Here is a 23,854-nt window from a genome sequence, read left to right as displayed (position 1 = left end):
CGTGATGGGGAACAGGGCAGCAAAGGGCGACGGTGAGCAGGCCCAGCGGTCGCCGGACGGCGAGGTGAGTGCTGCATGGAGGGCAGGCACCCCACAGGCCCAAGGGCGTCCCATTCCCCCCAGCAGAGCCCCGCCTAGTAACCTGACGGGGCCCGACTGCCCCAGGCAAAACCACCGCCAGCCATGTCAAGCCAGCACCAAGGCTAGGCACCCCAGGGACAAGAACATGTCCGCTGAAGTTCAGTTTAACATCCAGTCATTGCAATTCATTTACCAAGAGGCTGTACGGGGCCTCAGTCTTCTGGTGACATTATGATATACATCTGCATGTCATCTGCGTAGCCATAGTAACTAATTTTTGTTGTTCTTTATGACCTGTGTCAGTGGGAGCATGAAGATGTTGTCTACAAGTCTACATGGTCTGTGTAGACTTGTAGACAACATTAAGTGTAGACTTGCTGTGTGGATTTTGAGAAGGTACTACGCAAGCTGTAGTGCGTGCTTCAGGAGTGTGGAGTGCCGGACCCCCCGACGCAGTCGAGGTGTTAAGGGGATCCGGTTTGGTGGCTTTAGGATTGGGTCTCTGCTTTTTGCAGATGATGTGGTTCTGTTGGCTTCATCAGGCCGTGATCTCCAGCGATTTGCAGCAGAGTGTGAAGGGGCTGGGGTGAGAATCCGCACTTCCAAATCTGAGACTATGGTTCTCAGGAAGAAAAGGGTAGAGTGTCCTCTCCAGGTCAGGAATGAGGTCCTGCCCCAACTGGAGAAGTTTAAATATCTCTGGGATCTTGTTCACCAGTGAGGGAAGGATGGAGCAGGAGATTGACAGGTGGATTGTTGCAGAGTGAAGTGATGCGTACTCTGCATCAGTGCGTCATGGTGACGAAAGTGCTAAATCAAAAGGCAAAGCACTCGAATTACCTGTTGATCTACATTCTTAAACTCACCTATGGTCACAAGCTGTGGGTAGTGATCGAAAGATTGAGTTCACGAATACAAGCTGCCGAGACTAGATTCCACCGCAGGGTGGCCAGGCTCTCCCTTAGAAATAGGGAGAGAAGGTCAGTCATCCAGGAGGGCTAAGAGCAGAGTTGCTGCTCCTCCACATTGAGAGGAGCCAGATGAAGTGGCTTCGGACATCTGGTTTGGATGCCACCTGGACACCTCTTAGCTGAGGTTTTCCAGGTACGTGCCACCATAAAGGAATCACAAAGTCAGCCTACTATCACCTTAACAATATATCAAGGCTAAAAAATCTGATGTCTCAGCAGGACCAGGAAAAACTAGTCCATGCTTTCATCTTTAGTTGGCTTGTTTATTGTAACAGTGTTTTTACAGGTCTGCCTAAAAAATCAATTAGATACCTGCAGCTTATTCAGAACTGCTGCGCAAGGTCTCACTAAGACCAAGAAAGTGGACCACATCAGTCCAGCTCTGAGGTCTTTACACTGACTGCCTGTCTGTCAGAGGATAGACTTTAAAGTTTTGCTACTGGTCTATAAAGCTCTAAATGGTTTAGAACCAAAATACATTAATGACCCCTTGACCCAGTATGAACCTTCCAGACCCCTCAGGTCATTATCAGTTTTATCATGCTCCACATGTCTGGAAAAAACTCCCAGAAAGGTTCAGAGCAGCTGAAACACTCAGTTTATTTAAATCCAGGTTAAAGACCCACCTGTTCTCTGCTGCATTTCAATAGTTTTTTTTTTAAGTCCAAATATGCGTCTGTTTCATTTAAGCTTGAATTTAAAACATAATCATGTTTTAATATAGTTTTTTATCTAATATTCTTTCTTTTTCCCATCTCTTTTGTTTTTGATTTTAAATTATGCTTCGTATTTTCTGATGTTTCAGTGTTTTTGTAAAGCACTTTGAATCACCCTGTTGTTGAATTGTGCTATATGAATAAACTTGCCTTGCCAGCTGCCACTAGGTGAGAAGCAGGTTACAGACTGGAAAGGTCACCAAACCATCACAGGGCCAACACTGAGGGAGAAACAGCCCTCAGTGGAAATCATTCACTCCTAGCTGGGAATTTAGCATGTTTTTGGATTCTTTGTGGGAGGAAACTGGAGTAGCCAGACAAAACCCGAACTCCACAGACAGAAGCTCCAGCTGAAGTTCAAACCAGGAACCTTCTTGCTGTGAAGGGACAGTGCTCACCACTACACAAGTTTCAACATCACTCTCAACTCCCCAAAGGTCAAAATAGCAAGTCTAATGACATCAGATGATACCAATTTTTGACTTTCATCGATTTTTGAAATCTCTTTCTTTGCCTGTTTTACCTGATATAATTAAGTTAGACTCGTCTTTTTGACACAAATACGCATCAAATAAACACAAGTCCTTTTCTGGCTTCACTCCACTGGCTGCTTGTGCACTTTAGAGTCCATTTTAAAATCTTTATGTTTGCTTTTAAAGTTTTAAATGGTCCTGTCTCCACCTTATTTATCTGAGGTTTTCCAACGATATCCTCCTTCCCAGTCCCTCAGATCAGCTGATCAGCTGCTCGTGGTCATGCCAAGCACTAAACAGAAGCTCAGAGGGAACATGGCTTTCTCTATCAGTGCGTATGGAATAACCTACCATTGCCTATTCACCAGGCTTCCTTACTGTCCATTTTTAAATCCCTCTTAAAACTCACTTTAACTCATTGGCCTTCAACCTAACTTGAGACTTGATTTTAATTTATTTTTCTTTTACTTTTATTATATTTTATTTATTTTATGCTTTTATTTTACTTATCTTTGTTGTTCAGCACTTTGTTCAGCTGTGGCTGGTGTTAAAGTGCTTTATAACTAAAGTGATGATGATGATGATTGTCTGAAAATAAATTACATGCTCAAACTTTATGGCTTCTATTAGGGAAATCTGTATAGAAATAATAATAAGGTCAAAGTAGTAGTTTATCTTATGACTGAAGAAAAGACATGAAGTATAAAGGCAAGAAATGATGTGAAAATGTCTCACAAATTTAATTTTAATTTTTACTTAGGCTTCAAGCATAGCCAGACGATCCAAGACAACATTTTATTTTTCATTATTTTTACAAAGCATCTTTATACATAGGAATAATATACATAAGATGAAGAATAAAAAGAATATAATGACAGTTTTTACATGAAGTACCTTGAAAATCACAGGCACATTTAGGACAGTTTAAACTACATGGTAGTTATGTTAGTATTTGCTTCTTTTTACATCCTGTGCAGGTCTGTTCACTGTCACATCTGCTGGCAAACATATCTACCCTCCAAATCTGTAGCATGTCTGTCAATGTACCTGTATTTTCAGTCTTTAAACATTCTTTTTTTCTTTCTTTTTTCTTTTCTTTTATTTATTTATTTATTTTTTACTTTTTTATGCATTATATTTTTGGAAGTAATAAAAGAAAAACTACAAACTGCAATTCCTATAAAAACCTTAAGCTAAAAGTTGGTATATCCATATTTCATGGATATGAATGTTTAGGTTCTCACAACAATGACACTTTTCAAAGTTAAAAAGTTTGAAGTGTCAAAGTTTTACATTACTTTCAGTTATGCAGTTCCACAGCGCCTACAAGCTGGAAATGTTGTGCTTCATTGAGCATGTGCTTGCACACTTGTGCGTGTGTGTGTGTGTGTGTGTGTGTGTGTGTGTGTATGTGTGTGTGTGTGTGTGTGTGTGTGTGTGTGTGTGTGTGTGTGTGTGTGTGTGTATGTGAAATCCTCCTAAATGACAATAGAATGAAGGTGTCTGAAGCACATGATGACATCCAGAGGGATGGGAGGACTCAAGTGATTTCCATCCAAACGCAGGTACCTGAAGTGACACAACAGCTGCTCATCATGCTGTCAGTGACTCTTGACTTTTTAAACTAATAAACACAGCAACAAATCCTTTGTTTGTGTGCGACATAATGTGACCCACCTTAACCTCGGCACCAGACTATTATCACTCAGGTCGGCCTGCAGACTGAATGGGCAGATTTGGGTGCCATTGATGTCTGTCAGTAAAATATCACAATGAAAGTTAGTGTTACTGAGTGTTTCACTTGTTTTGATATAAATATTTCAATCATGTTAATTTATTGAGTAAGTATAATACAACCATGAGCCACAACATTAAAACTACTAACATTTAAAATGAGCACTAATTATTTCATTACAGGAGCATTTGTTAAGTTTGAAATATACAAGTATTAAGTAGCAGGTGAGCATTTAGTTGTATGTATAAAGCAAAAAGGATATTGGATTATAAAATCCAGATGATTTGTGTGTGCAATTGAACATACATTTGCAAGCGCCCAAAGTTATGCACAACATGGTTTGCATGGTTTACGAACCAGATAGGGAGCAGATGGAGACAGTGTGATGCTGTGACATGAAACATCTACCGTAACATGGTTGTGGTCCACTTACACCCATAGCTGTGGCATTCCATTATCACAGTTGTGTTTTTTAGTTACATAGCGTTCTCTCCCATTTTGGAATATCTTCTCAGGAAGAGTTTAAGCAACATGATAGGTCTTGATTTTTCCTCCAGTTTCCCTTGATCTCCACCTGATTGGCTCTCTGTGGGATGTGCCAAAAAAGCTGGGCTGATCCACAAAGGCCCTACCTCATGACTGATAAGACTTAAAGGATCTGCTGGAAACATGTTACAGCCTGAAAACAGAGGACATCTTCAAGGGTTTTGTAGAGTCTGTGTCTTGAATGATTATTGCTGTTTTGGTAGGAATAAATGAAAAAGTACATAATATCAGAAGGGTGATTTTAATATTGTGGCTTTTTGGTGTTAATCAGCTCAGCTAGCATTTTACAATGTCCTCCCAAATATGGCCCTTAATTTCCCTTCTGCTGGTTGTTGGGGAGGGACTTTGCAGGACTCTGTCAAAGGGATGAAAAAGTAATCGATGAGGTCATTTTGATTAGAGGACTTGTCAAAGAATTAGTGTCAGATAGGACAGCCAAAACAAACAGGACAGGAGGAGGCCCCAAGGAAGACCCAGGACATGATGGGCCAACTATGTCTTTTGGTTGGCCTGGGAACACATCGGGAATCCCCAGGAACGCTTGAAGCAGTGACGGGGTAAACAGAAGTCTGGGTCTCTCTGCTTAGGCTGCTGCCCCTGAGACCTGACTCCAGATATGTGGTAGAAAATGGATGGATGAACGGATTGACTAGATAACACAAAGAAGTAAATTTTGCAAGCCTGAAGCAAAGCTTTGTATTCGGGCTAGATGGGAAAAAAAGCAGAAAAAAAACACTTGTTTTCTCTAAAACCACCTCCTGTTTAACAGAAACACCAAATCTTCATTTAAAAACACCCAAAATATCTCTGAAGACTTGTGATCCAGGATTGTTGACTTTAATAAAGCTATAACTCCACTATCGCACCACAGATGCTATCCCTGCTATAGATGTAGAAGACCCAAACTATTCATAGCTATATAAGAAAGAAAAAAGAAGATTTACTTTCAATGCTGTTGTGGTTGAGATGCAGATGCTCCAGGTGACTGTTAAAGACAGGAACTATGCTGAGCTGGTTGTGGGCCAGCTGCAGGTCCAGCAGGGTGGACACATTAAACACAGCCTTGGGAACTCCTTTATCACTCAGCTGGTTGTAGTTCAGCCTTACAAACGCCAGATTAGTGAAACCTCCAAAGTAGTCTCTAAACAAGACAAAATAAAGATGCAAACAGTCAAATTTCTCATACAATCAGTGTTCTGCTGTAATAATGCTTGCAATGTGTGTAAACAGTGTGAGGATGTATGCACTGTGTACTTGCTTTGGAATGTCATCTATACGGTTTCTATCCAGGAAAAGTTGTATGAGGCCACTTGGTACGCCAGACGGCATCTTCTTCAGAGTGTTATGAGCCAAGTTGAGCTGCATAAGGCTCTTTAGGTCCTTAAATATGTTCTTTCCCAGGTCACTGTCACTCAGCTAATGGAAGACATCAAACACTTATATTTGCTCCAGAAATGCAAAAGACTGCTGCTGCTTAGTTGTTAGTGAGGTCTACCTGGTTATTGTGCAGGTCCAGCAGAGTCAGATTCTCCAACTTGTTTAGGGCACCAGCAGGGATCTTAGAAATGCGATTCCTGTCCAGACGAAGCTGCTCTAGACTTGCTGGGAGGCCTGCCGGGATTTCATTTAGCTGGTTTCTATGTGCATAGAGATACAGCAGTGCTGGGATCTTCTGAAAAACCTGTGGAAGTGAACAATACAGAACTTTATACTGGTTTTATTGTTATTTTGAAGTCTAGAGTAATGATAGAAAAAACTCTGACCTGTTTGTCTATTCTTTGAATGCGGTTGTTTGCCAGATTGATCCAGCGGACTTCAGAAGCATTGCGGAAAGCGTCTGCTGTGACCTCTGAGATGTAGTTGTTCTGTAAGTACAGGTAGTGAGTTCTGAATGGGATCACTGGAATCACACGGATGTTCCGGTTCTCACAGTTGAGAGAATTTGGATAGCTTGGGGAGCATAAACATTCGCGAGGGCAGTCAGCGAAGATGGAGGGAGGGCCCAGGATGGGTGGGGGGAAGTCTGTGGGTTCCTGGGGCTCTGGCTCTGCCGGTATTGCAGGTTTAGGAACAAAAGGTTTCCTTGTGGTAGGTGGGCGCTTGGTGGGCCTCTTTGGTCGAGGTCGCTGAGTGAACACTGCCCCCATTAGGAGGAACAGAGCCAGTGCAGAGAAGAGTCCCACACCAGCCCTCATTGTCCTGTAATAGTGCATGAAAGGACATTTTTTTCATGAAAAATGTACATTTATAGCTTCCACAAAGAGAGAAAGAAGCCTTCTTTTCTAAATCCAGGTTAAAACTTTTCTTTTCTCATGCACCTATGCATTAAATCTGCACGGTAAGTTTTAACTTATCAATTTTAATATAATTTATTAATTTATTCAGATTTTTGCTATTTGTAGGTGCCTTTTACTACTTTTTAAGGCTTTCATTGCACCATCTGTGATGCTTTTAATGTTTTATGTAAAGCACTTTGAATTATCTTGTACATGAAATGTGCTGTACAAATAAACTTGCCTTGTCTTGCCATAGTGTAGAAGCCATTTTTCCTTAAATAAATAAATAAATACACAAAACAATAAACAGTAAAACAATAAAACAGAAAGCCATGTAAATAGGTAGTAAAAATATAAGAATATATGATTAAATAAGCAATATTTTAAACAATTGAAAATAAAGCCTAAAAATAAAGGTCTTGACACTTATTTTAAAAACACGAACAGTCTGCAGCCCTGACGTTCTCTGGTAGGCTGTTTCACTGTCGAGGCCTGTAGCAGTGGAACGAGGCCTCACCATAAGTCTTGGTTCTGACTTTGGAAACAACTAAAGGGACAGTACTAGAGGACCTCAGGGTCCGCGAGGGTTCATACTTGCCGTGGCTCACAGATATGTTACTACTCCAGTAGGTTATGATATTTTTTTAAATGGCTGGTTTGTAATAATAAAACTGATACAATCTTAAATCTTGTGTTCAGTCTCAATAGTATGTTAAGGCCCAATGAGCTGGTTCAAAAGAGCATAGGGAAAGAAGTAGGTGTTTGTTTAATCTGATTAAATTTAAGAGGAGGAGAACAGGCTGATACAGGAAATTAGTGAGTTTGAGAAAAAAGGAGATGAATAAAGGCTTTATTGTTAGGACTGGTCCATAGAGACAACTGCAGAAGAGAAAACTGCATGTGAGGAAGGTTAAAGCACTTTGAGCCACAGGCCTGATGGAAACTGCACTGAATCCTGTTTAAACTCTGATGGTATCAGTGTGTATTGAAAAATAATGTCTGTATTGTTACTGGTTCCTTACATTCAGAAATCTCTGCTTTAATGGTAAACAGACTCATAACTAGTTTTCATTTAACCAGAAGAACAGAGGAGGGGATGCTTTTAGATGTGTACTGTAATTGATTACATTTCAAAATATATAAACAGATGTGAGAATTTAAATCAGCATGTGTGGAAGATGTAATTTATGCAGAGAGAAATTCACTTTTCAAAGTAGAATCATCCTTTCAGACTCTTCTGACTGGATCTGCTCATCCTAAAAATGTTGTTTCTAAAAGATGAGTGTGTGTACAGATACAGTGTACTGTACATAATCACTGCACAGTGTTCACAATAATCCTCATTCATAAATGCACAGATAGTTACTGATAACATTGCTCTGCTTCAGAAAGCTTCTGCCCAAGTCAGCAAAGATCACATATATAAAACACAGGGCAGGAATGAGGCTCAGATCCAGCCTCTATGCCTGAAAAAACAGATCTGAACTTTCCTCTGTCAGTGTTCCCTGGCGCTGCCCTTCCTTTTCCCTCTCAGAGCCTCGCAGCTTTTCGTTCAAAACCAGAACCAGCTTTCCTTCCCCGCTGCTGTTAGGACCAAAAATCCTGGCAAACACAGACTGTGTATCGAAGATGGCTGATTCATTGGCGAGTTATGTGAACTTAGTAAGTAAATCTGACATATTTACATGACAACTAGACTTATGGCTGAACCTCAATACATCCATCACACATGGAGCATGTGTCTGACTATCTGACCAGTCAGCAGAATTAAATCTAAATGAAGGGGAATGTGTTGAAACTGCTGACTGAGCCACTTAAATAGATAACACTTTTACATCAATTTGACACGATCCAAATAAAGACTACGTGATATAATGAAATGCATTTACTAAGTGGGGTATGAATCTATCAGGTGCTGTTGACAATGTCAAGAATGCAGCTGATCTAAAATTCAGCTGTTCATTAAAGTTAAGCTCTGCTATTTATGAAAACTTACATGTTATTGAAAAGTTTACTGCCTCTCAAGGCCCTTAAGGACACTTTATGACATTAAAAAATACAATAAAAAATAAAATCAACATGCAACATACACTAGGACAATATGAAGTTGATATTATTAAGGTGCCAACTGAGAATGTCTTCCTCCACTGTGGAGTTACAATTGATGCAGCCATCACAGAGAATAGAAGGTTTTTGCTGTAGCTGCACCTTCCATAACCATGCATTCAAGCTTTTTTTTTTTTTTTTTTCTAAGTTTGCTAGAGTTCTTTTAGCAAAGGCAGATTTAATCTCTCCCTAAAGGTTTTCAGTGGTATTTAGGTCAGGACACATGGTGGCCAGTTTAAACCAGTTAATCTTTTCTTTCACCAACTGTTAAATTTGTGCTGCAGTCACATTCGTGGTAAAAAAAAAACCTAACACTTTGCCTAAGACTTGGTTTTCTGGCACATCGTTTAGCACGTTGTGGTCTGAACTGGTTTGGTAATCTTATGATTGTAGTGATTCATTTCATACTGCCTCCAGAATCAGTGTTTACTGCCATAAGGGGGCACAGTACAAAAAGTTTGTGAATCACTGGACTACAATGATGCAGCAATATTGAATAAAAAAGGACTGGATTAATGAGCCTTAAGCTCCGATATAGTGTTTAATTTGTGAGATCTCATTGCCAAGTGCAATACTTAAAGTTTCTGTTTAGTTGTCAGTTTATCTGGAAAGGATCCTCACTTGATCATTGTTTGATGTTGATCAAGCAGTCAGTTATGGAGGAAAGCAGCTTAGAGACTTTACACCTATGATAAAACTGAATATCATCAGCAAAGAAATTATACATTACATTGCTGAGCTGCTTACATAAGAGGGAGAATGTACAGGAAAACCAGAATCAGGAATACAATCTTTAGTCATTGAAATCGAAGCAGAAAGGTAAAAAAAAGATGGTGGAAACATTGGAGTGGGTGGGTCTCTTTGTATACTGGACTGACTCCTCCTTTTATCTCTTTTGTACCTCCTTATTAGTCTTTTTGGCCAATTCAGTGGTATAAAATATCTACAAAGTCACATGGCAAAATATCAAATATTAAAGTTAATGGACCCAGCAGGACATTGCAGTACAGTGTCACATCAGCTTTTCTGTGTGGAGTTGTTCTCCCTGTGCTTCTTCCCACAGTCCAAAAGGAGGCATGTTAACTTCTAAATTGACACATGGTTGCTGCAGCCTCTCCAGGTCTGCCTCTTGCCTAGTGGAAAATCGGATAGGCTACGACCTGCACTTGACCCTGAATGACAAAGTAGAGACAGAAAATGGATGGATGGAAAGAAGCCAGGAAAAGGGGGCAGTTGTAAAAATGATTTAACTTTTACTGATAAACTTCATTGTTTTGTAATGCAGACCAGAGCATTTTAATATGTTCAGTCACGAGGTTAAAATTAATTTAAATAAGTTATTCTGGCCACAAAAAGCACACTACCATTTCAAGATGTGTTTAAGCTTTGACTTAGTTGAATACTGATGGTAGAAAATCATAGTAGTGGTCATAAATATCTGAACAACAGTTCTATGTACCACTCTGCATTTCATGTTAACATACATCAACCCGTTAAGATCTGACACAGCATCCACATATTGGGCATGTGCACTAATGTCTCATCCAGTGCTGCAAAATTTCTCTTCTCTAGTTATCAACATTTTAATGAGAGTCTTTGTCCATAATAAGGAGCTTTTCCAATCCTCTGTTTTGGCAGAACAATGTCATTCCTTTCACCCAAATCATGACAACTGTTTTGCCAAACCACTAAAAATAATTCAGAAAGAGAGTCATGTCATGCACAGCTTATTTTAATCATCTGACTCTGATATCTGAAAGTATGTGTGACCAAACGGCACAGTTGCACATAACTAACTGCTGCGGTGATCTTCTGCCTGTTGGACCAAAGTTTTGATGCATATAAATTTTTACTATATACTTCATATGATGTATGCATTGGAAATATTGTTTTTAAAACCAAAATGTTACACTCTTCTAGACGTCTTTTCTCTTGGCTGGCTTCTAGACTATTCCTTCCACTCTGCAAAGTTTATTTTCAAGTAAAATTAACTTACAGTACTGTATTTCAGCAATCATTTATTCAGTTATATAATTAATTAATTCAGCCAAAAAATGTACAGAGCGTTTTTTGAACAAATTTCCAGAATATTTATTTTAATTTTTGCTTTTAGTTCCACATGGAAGCAGGATTATCCTGAAATCGTTGCAGAGTAAATAAACATTGACACAAGTCAAGCAGTAAATACGAAATGTGTGCTGTCAATAAATTCTTGATATGAGTGCGACAAAGTTAACTCTATTGCACTTAGCAAATGCACAGCTTTTTTCTAAACTTTCACACAGTGGCAGCTCTCTTCAATGTCTGGTGGATAAAGCAGAAATCAAGGTGAAGATGTTGCAAAGAAAAGTAGATTCACAGCATGCAGCAGTTCCCCCGGAGGATAAAGCACCACTTTGTGTGGCAAAGTGTTTCTATAGAAACACTCTAGCATGGCTCAGCTGTGATTGTGCCAAGATTCCTCCTCAGTCCATAAACACTTCCCTCTCTGACTGCATCCCTTTCATTTGGACACATAAACACATTCCTGCTGACTTTCTCATCTTATCAAACCACATCAAAAACAGCCAGAAAACAACAAATAGTTTTTTTTTTACCTGCCTCTGGTACCTGCCCTCCTTTGTCAAGTCCCAAGTTAGTGTCTCTTCTCTTCTCTGCCTCTCACTTTTTTGCTACCCCTCCCTCTCTCTCTCTCTCTCTCTCTCTCTCTCTTTCTCTCTTCCTCTGTTTTTCTTCGTCCATAACCTGCCCCTCCCTCCTTCTTTCTCCTCTGGTGGACAGGTCTGCCTGTTGAGTTTGCTCCCTGGCTCCCCCCCCCCCCCCTAAGGTCACAGTGGTTTTTTCTCCCTCTTTGCTCGGCTTGGATCCAGAGATATTTAATCTCAATTCCTTCTGGAGAACTGCAAGCTCTTTCATGTGTCTGAACTGCGCCACAATTCGCGTTGAATTTGTTTTACCACACCAGAAGGTTGAAAACATATGAGTCAGAAAGGACAGAAAAGACGTACTGGTGCATAGATATGTTTCAGTGTTTACATCTATGCACAAGCAGATATCAGACATATTTGAGAAATGCTGAGAACATTGGACCTCAGTTAGGAAAAGCCCAGCTGTAATTCAGTCTTTTCTCTATTTCCACCCACTTCGCCATTGTTTAGAGGACTGCAAACAAACCCAGCCATGTGCTTTTCATTAGCGGCATCTTCCCAGTGACTCCACAGCATCTCTCTGCATCCATCAAATGTCCAGGAGAGTTTTTTCTTTCCCTCCTAGCCAAAGTAAACTGCAACAGTGTGATAACTGAGGTCCAGCTGAGGCTGAGGGCTGTTGTGGTGGGGCTACAGGAAGTGGGGCTTGGTGGTACTGTAATGAACAAAGTGTAGAGTTTAAATGTATGTGTATGTGTGTGTTAATATGTCATTAGGGGTTTGGAGGTGGACATGTGTTTGCTACACTGCATTCCTGCAGCGTGAGCAGTGTCCCGGCAATAATGAGATAAACATATGTGGTGATCAGTTTCTAATACATATGTACACATGTCTTCTTTTGCTTTCCCCACATTCGTTACTTCTCAAACTACACTGCAGACTTCTACTCAGCTAGTTGTCAGGTTTGGGATTCTGAACTCAACGTGGCCAAACATCTGGTCAAGCCAGGTTCTAACTAAGAAAGGAAAAGACATTTCAAGAAATTCAACACAAAATAGGGTATAAATAACCAAAACTGCATGTAGCTTTTTGGGTGTGTACTAAGTGTGCCTGTGCTAGCATTTAAAAGGGTGCAAGAAAGTTATTAAAAGACTCAGCTCCTCTGATCAACTGCAGTGACATCACCTTTGTGATTTTTTTTTGCACCACCTTCAAGGATGACATCATTGGAAATGGTTGGTCATTGGGCCATGTTTTCTGTGTTTTTGTTGTAATGTTTCATATATGATATCAGAAATTAATTTTAAACATTGTGTTTTTATTCACACTTTACACAGCATCCAAATTTTTTAGGAACTTTGCTTTCTAAAGTAGACATGTAAGAAAAGACTTTGCAACTTTAATGAAGCTATTCTAGTTTGAGGATTTAGTTAAAGAGAATGTTAGATTAGAAAATTAATTATCATTTATCCTTCAACTCCTAATAGAGCAGGTAGGCAGGTGCTATGTGCAGCACAGATAAAAAAAAAAAAGTGGGAAACTCTTGCTGGCTTTAGAGCTGTCTGCCACAGTCTGTGATCCAAGACTAATTCAGACACTTTTACATAGCACAGACAGCAATGAACAACAAAACTAAAAATATATAAAAACTCTTTTAAAGCTAAGCATCAACTAGTTTAAACCATCTCTGTGGATGGATTACCGTCTTGATTTATACAACTTCCATTATTTAAAGACACAAACTCTGTTTCCAAAAAAGTTGTGAACTGGAGTAAAATGGGAACATGCAGTCATAGGCAACCATTTCATTCTGTGCTGAACTTAAAATGTTACAAACAAAATCTTACAAAGACAATATGCTTCAACACGATAGATGACGATGAAGGATAGAATGTTGAAAAGTTAAATAGGTTTAAATGAGCCTTCAACAGTTAATCATTCTGGATTAAAGGTGTAGAAGTCTTGATCATAGCTATGATTCAGTAGTTTCTTGGACTACTTTTTCTATTATTTTAGGGAACAGATCCCAAATATCAAAGGTATAAAAGGCTCATTTGGGGTTGATCACAACTTTTCCTAAAAGGAAACATTTTTTCGGCTTGTATGAACACTGTTAATATAAATTGGACTAAGGTAGATTTGTTTAAAGTGGATCCCGATGAATAGGTTGGAAAAGGTTGTGTTTGTAAAGTGCCCTGGGATGACTTTGTTGTGAACTGGCACTCTATAAATAAAGCTGAATTGAACTACCAGAATCCTTCTAAGGCACTTGAAAGTGACTAAACCAGCAGATTTAAAAGAATGGCTAAAATAAATGATAGAAACTCCTTTTCATGAGTTCTTGCTTGGCTGATTGTTACTTTTAAAGTTTGACTTCTACAGACAGGAGGCAAAAAAACAGGTTTTCAGTCTGACACACACAGTAGGATAACAGAACAACTGGAAAATTGTGATTTTTTAAACTTCTCACAAAACATTACCACCATTCAAACCCCCAGAACCAGGCATGATGTTCTGCTTTCTTGATGAGCTTCACTTGTACTTGTTTCCCTGTCAAAAATCTGTGTGTTAGTTTTAAAAATGTTCTAATCAAAAGGAATTCAATATATCTGAATCTTTATGTTTTTATGAATATACACATATAAACTCATTATCACCGTCTCAGTCAAGTGTTTAGTGCCCTGTGTTTATAACCTACAAACTGACCCAACTTTCAAAATTCCTTATCTTTCTCAGCTTAAGCAGCAAACTACTGAGGATAAAACTGTGAAGTTTGGTTTTTCATGTGGAAACTAAGTCACAAGGTCTGTGGAATGTAAGTGCTTGGCATGCAGTGTTTAGATACACAAAGAGTCTGGAGAGAGATATTTGGATGTTAGTGCCCTTTCTATTCAGGGTTGAATTGAACCTGTTGATTCAAGATGGTAGATACATGTTTATAGTCTGAAACCTGCTTTTACCACAGGAAACCTTTAAGCGGCCGTGCTCCTCAGTGCTATTACACATAACAGCAGCTGTTTTTCAAGCAGATGGAGAGACAGGAAGGCTTGGGCTCAAGCCCAAAATGACTTGCGTTTATAATAATCTGAGAACTTTCCAAGAACGGTCTGTTCTGTCATCTACTGAGTGAACTGGATGATTGAACTGTTTGGTTTTAAGGATGTTGCATATGACTTTCAGCCAGAAATATGATGCTAGTATTTTCGCCAACAATTACAGGGAAAAAAAACTTGCAACACGTTTCAGTGATGCGGTAAGTAAGCATCCTGCAAGAACTGTGTATACACACAGTCATGCTGGCATTTTCTGATAGAAAATAAAGTGAAAATTCAATGCTTTTTTTGTTTGTTTTTTCCAATCATACAAATTTACCATCTCATAAATAGTTCTACATTTACAAAACTACTCATATGCACTTTTAGAGTAAGATGCACTTCATGTCACTGTGACAACAGTTTAACAAGGAGACAGGGAGCTTGCCTATGAGGCCAGAAAAAACTCATACTAATGAGAAAAAGTTGTATTTCTCATGCAATTTTGTGTGTTTTCTTGTGTTATTGTGTCAGTGAAAAGGCTGCGAAAGTACCAAACACCATTAGTTGCTTTAGGTCCCAAAGAGCAGCTGATGAGACTGATTTTCATGATGGAACCATAATGTGCATGCTATTAACTGACAAATGTTTCTCAAGTGAGCAAATCCACCAAAAGATAGCACCTGCACAGTGGACACTTCCAAACTCGAGCTCATCCTTCATTCATGAACTCAAACATTGTCCTGCCAAGACAGGCTTCAGTTCATTTACAGTTTACACCCATCTGATAACCTTTAGTTAGTTAGTTCACTGACTCTGTGTATTAGGCTAAGCTTTGTTTTCTCAGACATAAATCCCGAAAAAACAAGCAAAAATTAAAATGTGATATTTAAACTAGAGCTTTCCTTTAATGTGCTCTTTGGTTTGCCTTTGTGGAGTTTGCATGTTCTCCCCACGCTCCAGGTATGTTGGCTTCCTTCCACAGTGCAAAACATGCATGTGAAGTTAATTGTTGATTCTATATTCACTTTAGGAGTGAAATTGTGGATATATGTTGTTTGCCTCTGGGTTGGCCCTGTGATGGACTGGCAACCCATCCCTATAGGTTCTAGCCCCCTGTCACCCTGAATTAGATTATGAGGGTGCAGGAAATGGAGGATTGTGCTTTGGTAACACTCTCCTCTGTGGTGGTTTGAGCTTCGCTGCTTCTCATGAATGTGTGACACAAGACTTTTCAACTTCACTTGCAGATGGTGGAAAGTTTAAGTTATGCACTTGCAATTTGAAGCCAGCACTTGCATGTGCAGGAAACATGAAGCATTCATTAAACAGTGTGTTTGACACTGCAAAATTAAACCACTGGAAAATAAATGTATATATTTATCTGGATTTTTCACTTGAGGAGATTTAAATATTATTCCACATCTGAGAGTAACACTCTGAATGTTTGCCTATTGTTAAAAATAAATATACAAATAAGTTTTTAAGTATTTTCCAATATCTTCAGATAAACCTGGTCAGGATGTTTCATTACATTTTCATTACAAATGCCTCTGAAAGGTTTAGAGTAATCAGATTACCGGAAATAGTTATTCTAAGAAATCCTATTTTGGCACAGGCGATACATTCATGTACTGCCCAAGCTTCATATGGATTTTAAGCACAGCTCTGTAAAATTACCCTACTTTTCTCTGACTTCATGTAGTTCAGACTTCTTATTCCTCCCTGCATACGTCATTGGATTGTATCTGGATCTGATTAGAGATTTGTAATTGATCACAGCAGTTTTTGAGAGAGAATATGTGTCTTGTAAAAGGAAAATTCTCAGTATCAACTATGTATTGACCATTATAGTCTCCGCACATGAAGTATGCAATCTTTCTAGTAGAATAAGAAATTCTTTCATGATGTAATGTATTAAATTCACACCTGATTTGCTTTCCTTCATGATATTGACATTTGTGTTGCCACTGCAGGCCTGTCAAGTTTCTCATGCTAGCGTGACATATTCATAGTGCATAATAGTGTAAGTTTTTGTTTTAACGGTTGTTGTTTTATATCACACAGAAGAAGAATTAAGCTGGTTTCTCACATTTAGGCAACTGAAATGACAGCTGTTAGTAGCAGATTTTATCCGGTGTGGCAGGCAAGCTAATTAAGCTAATGGTGGCATCCTGCCAGTTAAACGTTTCCAGATGATTCACTTTAAAGCAAAAGCCCTGTGAAAGTTGGCCCTAATAGTATCAAGCTCTCACCCTGACAGCACTACACACACTGCATCAACATGTCACAAAGCATGACCGACTTTCTTTGCTGTTACCTGGACTAAGTGTCTATTCTTCAGAAAAGGCTCACTATCTTGCTGTTTGTACGGTATTATTTTTCCGTTCATTTTAAAAGAAACCTGGAAATGTTTTCACAAATGGACTCTTTTAGATGAGGAAACATAAGATCCCGACATGCATTTTAAGTTATGAGGAATAATAACTGGTACTGCTGCAGCACCCCAGTGTGTGTTTGCACCTGTTCATGTTTTAGGTAGCTGCATGTGTTTCACATATGAGGCTGTGTTGGTACTTCATTGTTGGAGAAGGAATGTCAGATATAGATTCTATAAAATGTTGGATTCTCTTCTCTCACGCAAGACTTATAGTTCACCCATACATGATTGTTCAACATGGACCCTCAAGTCCTCATCCAACACTTTTAGTCATTCAGAGAAAGCCGCCTCCACCCCTGTTCCACCTTTTAGCTCTCAGGATAATTAAAGTGCTGCTTGGAAAAATAAAATGGGAAAACCATAACCACCAACTTTACACTAAGTTATATTGAAATATCAGCTGCCTGAGAACATTTCTAAGTAGTGCAGAGATCTGGGAAAATATTACAAATCAAATTTAACCCATAAGAGCCCCACATGACATATATGTTACATACAGTTTCTGAGTCATTTAGCTTAATTTTATGTTATATTCTTTGCTCAAAATCCCGTTGAACACAATCTGATACTTGTCTTCTGTCCCCTAATAGATACACAGAAGCGGAAAATCACTTATAATATTTTTACTGTATCACATGGTAATAAATGGTAGACATCCTTCCCAATAAATGTTAATTTTTTTTGTTACATTTTGTTAAAGGGCCAAAAAAGACCTCATATTAAAAAAACTGGACTTTTCTTACCATTTTTCATGGGTCGGGCCTTAATGGGTTAAAACCTTTCTAGTATTATAACTGCAAAATCTGTTGAACTGAAAATCTTTTATGTTTGATAACACTTATGGTTAGGGGAAATTCAAAACCAATGCTAGAATTTGTTCCTAAATAAGCTTCTTATACATTTTGGCTGAAGTTTCTCTTCTCAATAACAGAAGACTTTGCTATATTGCTGATGCCTATTCTTCTGCCAGCACAAGTCTTGCTTTCCATACGAAGCTTGGCTTAGTGTGTATGTGCTAGCTTTAATGAGAGGGCTGGAGGTCTAGTAAACAGGCCTGTAAACTAACTAACAGCTTCCTCAGTCATAGCAAAAACCACAAGTGTCATACAAATCTGTGATGTGCTTAGAAGTGATTTCCCAGTCTTGCAGACAACAGCTCTTTGTAATTTCAAAGCTGGGATGTCTCAGCAAAGTTGTTTGGTTTCTCTTTTCTAGGACAATCTTACATAAGCTTTAAAAAAAATTTTTGGGGGGAGAGCAATGACTAAACACCCAGCTCAACATCCTGAAACTGCTGGAACATTTGATCAGCCAACCGTATATTAAGCGAAGAAACAACAGAAAACACATAAATTAGTAGACGAAAGCAGTTAAATTTAAAATAAATCCTGCAGTTTTCCATCCATATTGTACTCTGAAAAAGAGTGGTTAAAATAGAGCCCCCGAACCCAGATATAGTATCCCAAATGCAATAAAAATGTCCAATAATACAGGCTTCTAGTGTATTCAGCAGGCATCAGAACAACTTCATGTTCCATCCACTAGTCTGATGCTACACGTAGCCTTTGCCAAGCTCTTCCCTTGTCTTTCATAACAAAACCGAGCTGATGATGATGTTGACTCTTTTTTTTCTTCTCCTTTTTCAAAGTTTGGGTTGAATTTTTACCCTTTCTCTTGTGAAATACATGGTGAATTTGACTTGCCTGAAAGAACCTTACTTGTTTGCACAAGTTATACAGCTCACAAGGAAATACTTCTCCTGTTTGGACGGTGCTCAGAGCCAGCATCAGTTGGATGGACTGGAATGCTGACAGCGAGCCAGACTTCACTGGCTTTGATGTTCTCTTGTTGAAATTAGAATAAATCCCTGACAACAGATTTTCAATAGGATTATTAGTCTAATTCATTTCCAACAGGTTTTTCAAGTGTCTGTTTTGTCTCTTTTGTGGGAAATTAATTTCACTCAACATGTTAGTATAGCAAGATGGACAGAGTGTCTGTAACCATAACTGTAGATGAGCAAATGAGACAGTTAAAGAAAGTCATACCCTGCCATAAAAAAGACCATCTATGTCAGGATTTGCTTTTTAAATACTTATTTTTATTTATTTATTTATTTCATTTTTGTTCCCTTGCAATCTGAGTTTTTGTCCAGTGGTAAGATCTCTGTCCCACCTCTCCATCTCTTGCCTTTATGACCTTTTTCACCAACTTTTTAACTGAACAAAACAAAAATGGTGGCATTGGAAATATTTGGAAAAAGCACAAAATAAGAAGTGGTTTCATTACTCAAAACCAGTTTTACTGCTTTATTCTCCTCCAACACTGTCATCTGCGGCTTATCAGAGGCTTATCAGAGGCTTAACAGAGGCTTAACATCCCAGTAGAAACTCAACACATGTATATTGCATGAAAAACTTTACTTCCCTCATAAATGTTGCTGCTCCGTTAAAGAGCTTACACAAGCATCATGTAGGTGTGTCCAACATACCAGTTTAATGAGACATTGGGGCATCAATTTGACTTTTAGGAACACCATGCTCAGTGTGACTAACACCCTCACAGTGGAAAAACATTATCTGTCTGTCATCTCGGCAGACCCCGATCTGTTTTTTCCACAGTGGACTGATGTTGTCGTGGTCAGCACTGCTGCCTCACAGCAAAATGATTCCTGGTTCAAACCTCATGGGGCAGGACTTATCAAAGTGATGTTGCAGAAACAGTGCATGCATCTTTCAGCTGTTTGCATCTGATAGGGACACGCTGAGAGTTGCTGCACATCGGTAGGATGTTATATTATCTATCTCGTAACCTCAGAGGGACAGGCCGCTTCCCCTCTTGATCTTGTTTTTATTATTTTAGTTTTGGTCTTATTTAACATGTCTTTAAATGTTTTTATGTACTGTTCATCACTTTGGTCAATACCCACTGTTTATAATATAGGTCGCAAGGAAACTGGAGCCTATCTCAGCATGTGAGAGGCAGGGTACACCCTGGACAGGTCACCAGTCCATCGCAGGCCAACACAGACAGGGACAAACAACCTTTTATACATTCACTCCCAGCGAGAATTTAGAGTCACCAATTAACCTAACATGCATGTTTTTGGACTGTGGGAGGAAGCTGGGGTACCCGGAGAGAACCCATGCATACACAGGGAGAACATGCAAACTCCACAAAGAAAGGCCACTGCCCCCGGCCGAGGCTCGAACCAGCGACCTTCTTGCTGTGAGGCTGCAGTGCTAACCGCCACACCCATCACTAAAGATGGCTTGGCTGTCTCTACTATCTTGCCAGGCTCCTCCCACAGTCTAAAAACATGGACCCAGAAATGAAAAACACAACATAATACCATAAGTAAATAATAATAGTGTTTAGGCTGAATATTAACACTTGTGAAAGAAACTATAGTTATTATAGTATTGTAGAAAAAAACTTCATACTTCATAAATGAAGTACGTATATGTATACAAATACTTCATACCCAAACTGAGAGGACAGTTTGGTATACTGAAGGAAAGTGTGTCTGTGGGTAGAGGGACATGATTGTGAGGGATTTGGGTTCTGCTGCTCTTTCTGGTGCTGTTATGACACTATGGGGAGCTTCACAGTAGATTATTTTGACTGGAGTTTTCCAAGGCAGAGTTTAGTTCAGAAGAGAGGAATGGCCAGAACTTTAATGATTTCACCAGCCAGACTTTTATTCTGCTTTTAAACGTCTGCAAAAACAATAAAGAACTTTTGACATGAATTCTGTCTTTTATCAAAAGTAACTCATTATCTGGAATTGAAGGGCAAAAATATAATAGACAATGCTAGTTGGAGCTGAAACATAAATTTGATACAATTTGTTGAGAAAAAATCCTATTTTGGAGTTTTGGTCTTCATTTAGATTATCCTAGCAAAGTAAATCAACGTGTCTGCAAATAACAATGGAGAGTATAACATTAGATATCTACCTTCTAGGACAATAATTGTCTCTGTGACTTGCTTTTAACGTATTAAACACAACTCCACTCAGGGGCTCAGTCCCATGTGACTTGCCAGTCTTTAAGGTATCAACATGAGCCACTTGAGTCTCTCAAGTGAATCCTTCTGCAGGATAAATCTCAGACAGCTGGCAGTTCCAGGGGCACTTACATCTGCTTCTTCTCACTAGAAAGTATTTATTAACACAAACTGTCAACTATAGTTCAAACGTTGCTCCATTATTATTGCTGCAAGTAAACCTGTGCTTCGTTTTGGATCAAAAAGGTTCTAAAAGGAGGCAAAGAGTAGAGGTCTAACTTAAATGTGTTAGGGCCTCTGATTTACAGGCTTTTATATAATAATAATAATAATAATAATAATAATAATAATAATAATAATAATAGGGCTGCGGTTAGCTAGTTCGAGTACTCTCTGGCTTTCTCCCACTGTCCAAAGACATGTATGTTAGGTTAATTGGTCATTGTAGTGAGTGCATGTGTGACTGGTTGTTTGTTCCTATCTGTGTTGGCCTCATGATGGACTGGTGGCCTGTACAGGGTGTACCTGCTAAAATGCTGGGATTGGCTCCAGCTTGTAATGGACAAAGCGGTACAGATAATGAATGAATCAATCACTAAAAATAATAACTTTCTCCTACTGAAGTGGCAGCCTCACAAAATCATTCATATATCTGACACGTGCACTCAGACAAAGAGAAAGCAACTAGGTGCACTCATCAGCTGGTTGCTTTTCATACCACAACAGTCAGATCAGAGGGTTGTCAATGCAGATCAGACCTGCGTAAGTTGGTAGCAAATTTCAGATTTACAATGCAAAAAAAAAAAAAAAAAAGGAAAAAGAGCTGGAGCTTACTGACAGTTTTACAGCTTTATTGTGCCAACCTAGAGGACAAACGTTTTGACATTTCCTTTGTCTTCATCAGAGTCAAACGATGTCAGTGATGGGCCTGAATTATGATTTTTTATCTGATACACGTATGTTTAGAGTTACTCTGAAACCAATCAAGGTGACAAATCTAAATTTCTTCAGTTTCAAACAAAGTCATTTAACTTTAACAATTCTGTCCACAAAATAAATAATATTTTGCCATATCATAAAATCTTGAATTTAACAGCTTTGGCTGTTTGAAGAAACTTAAGCAGTTCATGTCCGGAGTTTCTCGTTTTTAGCCCCCTTTCAATGTTTTTATTATTGTTGCTATTACCCTTTTTTAATGACATAAATCATATTTGAGAAATGTTGTGCAGTGTTTTGTGTATTTAAACATGCCAGGTGGGGAACTTAGAGGTAAAAACATCAGCATTTGGAGAAACATCAGTTCTGCTTAAAGCAAAACTCATTAGTGATTTTGCTAACATATGACTTCACTTCCTGTTTGGCTGTCAAACTATATTACTTGTGATGGTTGCAGAGTTTTGGAGAGCAGAAGTTCTCATGATTGCATTTGGGAGACTTGGTCTGGGGATTTTCCATAGGGTCCATAAGGTCTCAATCCATTGAGACCCTTCTAGCCCTACCTGTCCTCCAAATGTCAGAAGTATCAGGAAGATTATGTTTGCTTCATCCTTCTAATAGTTGAATGAGCAAATAAGTAAGAAAAGATAAAATAGGCACATTATAGAAATGATTGTTATTAATAATAATAATAATTAGACTTTCAGGTTAAAAAAAAGCTCTTATTCATCCTCCTGCTCATTGTTAGATGTGATCCACTGAGGTTAAATGACTAAACATTGTTCTTAAAATGTTAGTGTCCCTTTAAGTTATGTGGCTAATGTTTTGATTGCAAGGTCTCAGCAGCAGCATGGAACCACTGAACATTTTCCTTAAGCTTGTCTTCCTGCACCATGACTTCATAGGTACCAAGCAGACAGCTGGCTGACCGTCACTGGAACAAGCTTACACAGACTTTTATGGCTGATACTTGTCCCTCAAAGGAACTCTGTGTGAGTATTTCCTTCCTCTGGTAAAAGAGGTCCCAGACATAGCATAAGTCTCATCAGATCATCAGACACACTCATGGTGTCACCTGGAAAGTATGGTGGTGGATTTTGTAATTCATGGAGAGACACATGTGTTTCAGATATGTATTGGAAAGACACTGACAGCCTGCATCCAGATGTTGTGAACTTTATCGTCAGGAAAAAAATTAACAAAAGGTCAAATAAAACATATTTTAGTTTTTTGAGATCTCACAAAATCACAGCAATTCTGAAGCTCATTAGTTGATAAGCGAAGTATAAAATCTGGAGTACAGTAGACTGTAGACATTACTTTCTGACCCCGTAAGCAAGGCTCTGTGTCAGTGTTGTTAGTAAATAAAGTTTGTCTTTGTTTGTTTGCACATATTTTGTCTAACATTGCAATTAGATTGCATTTTGTAATCATGAAAAAATCATCTAAGACAAATAATTTTTATTAATAATTAATAATTAATTTACTGGTAATATAATTATTAATTATAATAAGAAATACTGGAAATTCAGTAATTATGAGCGAAGCAGCACAAGATTATCATTTTATCTACATTTAAGTAGAACTACGGTGACAAACTGACTTATTTTCTTGTTTCATGGGTTTTTCCTTCTACCTTTGAGGTTTGTATATTGAACAGTATCTTTCTTGTCTATTTTAGAAGGTGGTGTTATTTGTATCATTTTTAGATTATTCATTCATTCATTCTCTGTACTGCTTATTCCATTACAGGTTGCATGTCAGCAACCTTCTTGCTGTGAGGCTGCAGTGCTAACCACCACATCACCATGCTGCCCATTTTTAGATTAGAAATCCTACATTTTTTGTGCTCTTGCCTCTGCTCCCTCCCAGCCAGGGCCTCCCTC

At 38.8% G+C, this 23,854-nt stretch overlaps 1 protein-coding gene across 4 annotated transcripts; it reads right to left on the bottom strand.

Annotated features, from left to right (window-relative positions):
* Positions 1–3,022: 3,022 nt before the first annotated feature.
* Positions 3,023–11,637, bottom strand: LOC121637517 (proline/arginine-rich end leucine-rich repeat protein). 4 transcript variants are annotated; one of them, XM_041981721.1, is made up of 8 exons: positions 11,502–11,637; positions 6,286–6,721; positions 6,018–6,203; positions 5,781–5,938; positions 5,467–5,663; positions 3,919–3,994; positions 3,678–3,810; positions 3,023–3,615 (listed from the first exon to the last, which is right to left on the bottom strand). In XM_041981721.1, the coding sequence occupies exons 2-7, from the start codon at positions 6,715–6,717 to the stop codon at positions 3,720–3,722; spliced, it is 1,140 nt and encodes a 379-aa protein (XP_041837655.1). In that variant the 5' UTR covers positions 6,718–6,721; positions 11,502–11,637; the 3' UTR covers positions 3,023–3,615; positions 3,678–3,719. The 4 variants fall into 4 exon arrangements, with proteins under 4 accessions (XP_041837655.1, XP_041837656.1, XP_041837652.1 ...); XM_041981722.1 differs by having other exon boundaries at positions 3,023–3,644; positions 3,707–3,810; XM_041981718.1 differs by having other exon boundaries at positions 3,023–3,810.
* Positions 11,638–23,854: the final 12,217 nt, after the last annotated feature.

The sequence above is a fragment of the Melanotaenia boesemani genome, chromosome 3, assembly GCF_017639745.1.
Source record: "Melanotaenia boesemani isolate fMelBoe1 chromosome 3, fMelBoe1.pri, whole genome shotgun sequence".
Lineage (NCBI taxonomy): Eukaryota > Metazoa > Chordata > Actinopteri > Atheriniformes > Melanotaeniidae > Melanotaenia > Melanotaenia boesemani.
This window is presented reverse-complemented; position numbering and strand designations above follow the sequence as displayed.

Excerpts from the sequence above, each read along its gene's own strand:
- LOC121637517 (XM_041981718.1), bottom strand. The coding sequence starts at position 6,717 with ATGAGGGCTGGTGTGGGACTCTTCTCTGCACTGGCTCTGTTCCTCCTA. Across the intron at positions 5,939-6,017 it reads TGGACCTGCACAATAACCAG|CTGAGTGACAGTGACCTGGG; the intron begins GTAGACCTCACT and ends GTCTTCCATTAG. Across the intron at positions 5,664-5,780 it reads CGTATAGATGACATTCCAAA|AGACTACTTTGGAGGTTTCA; the intron begins GCAAGTACACAG and ends TGTCTTGTTTAG.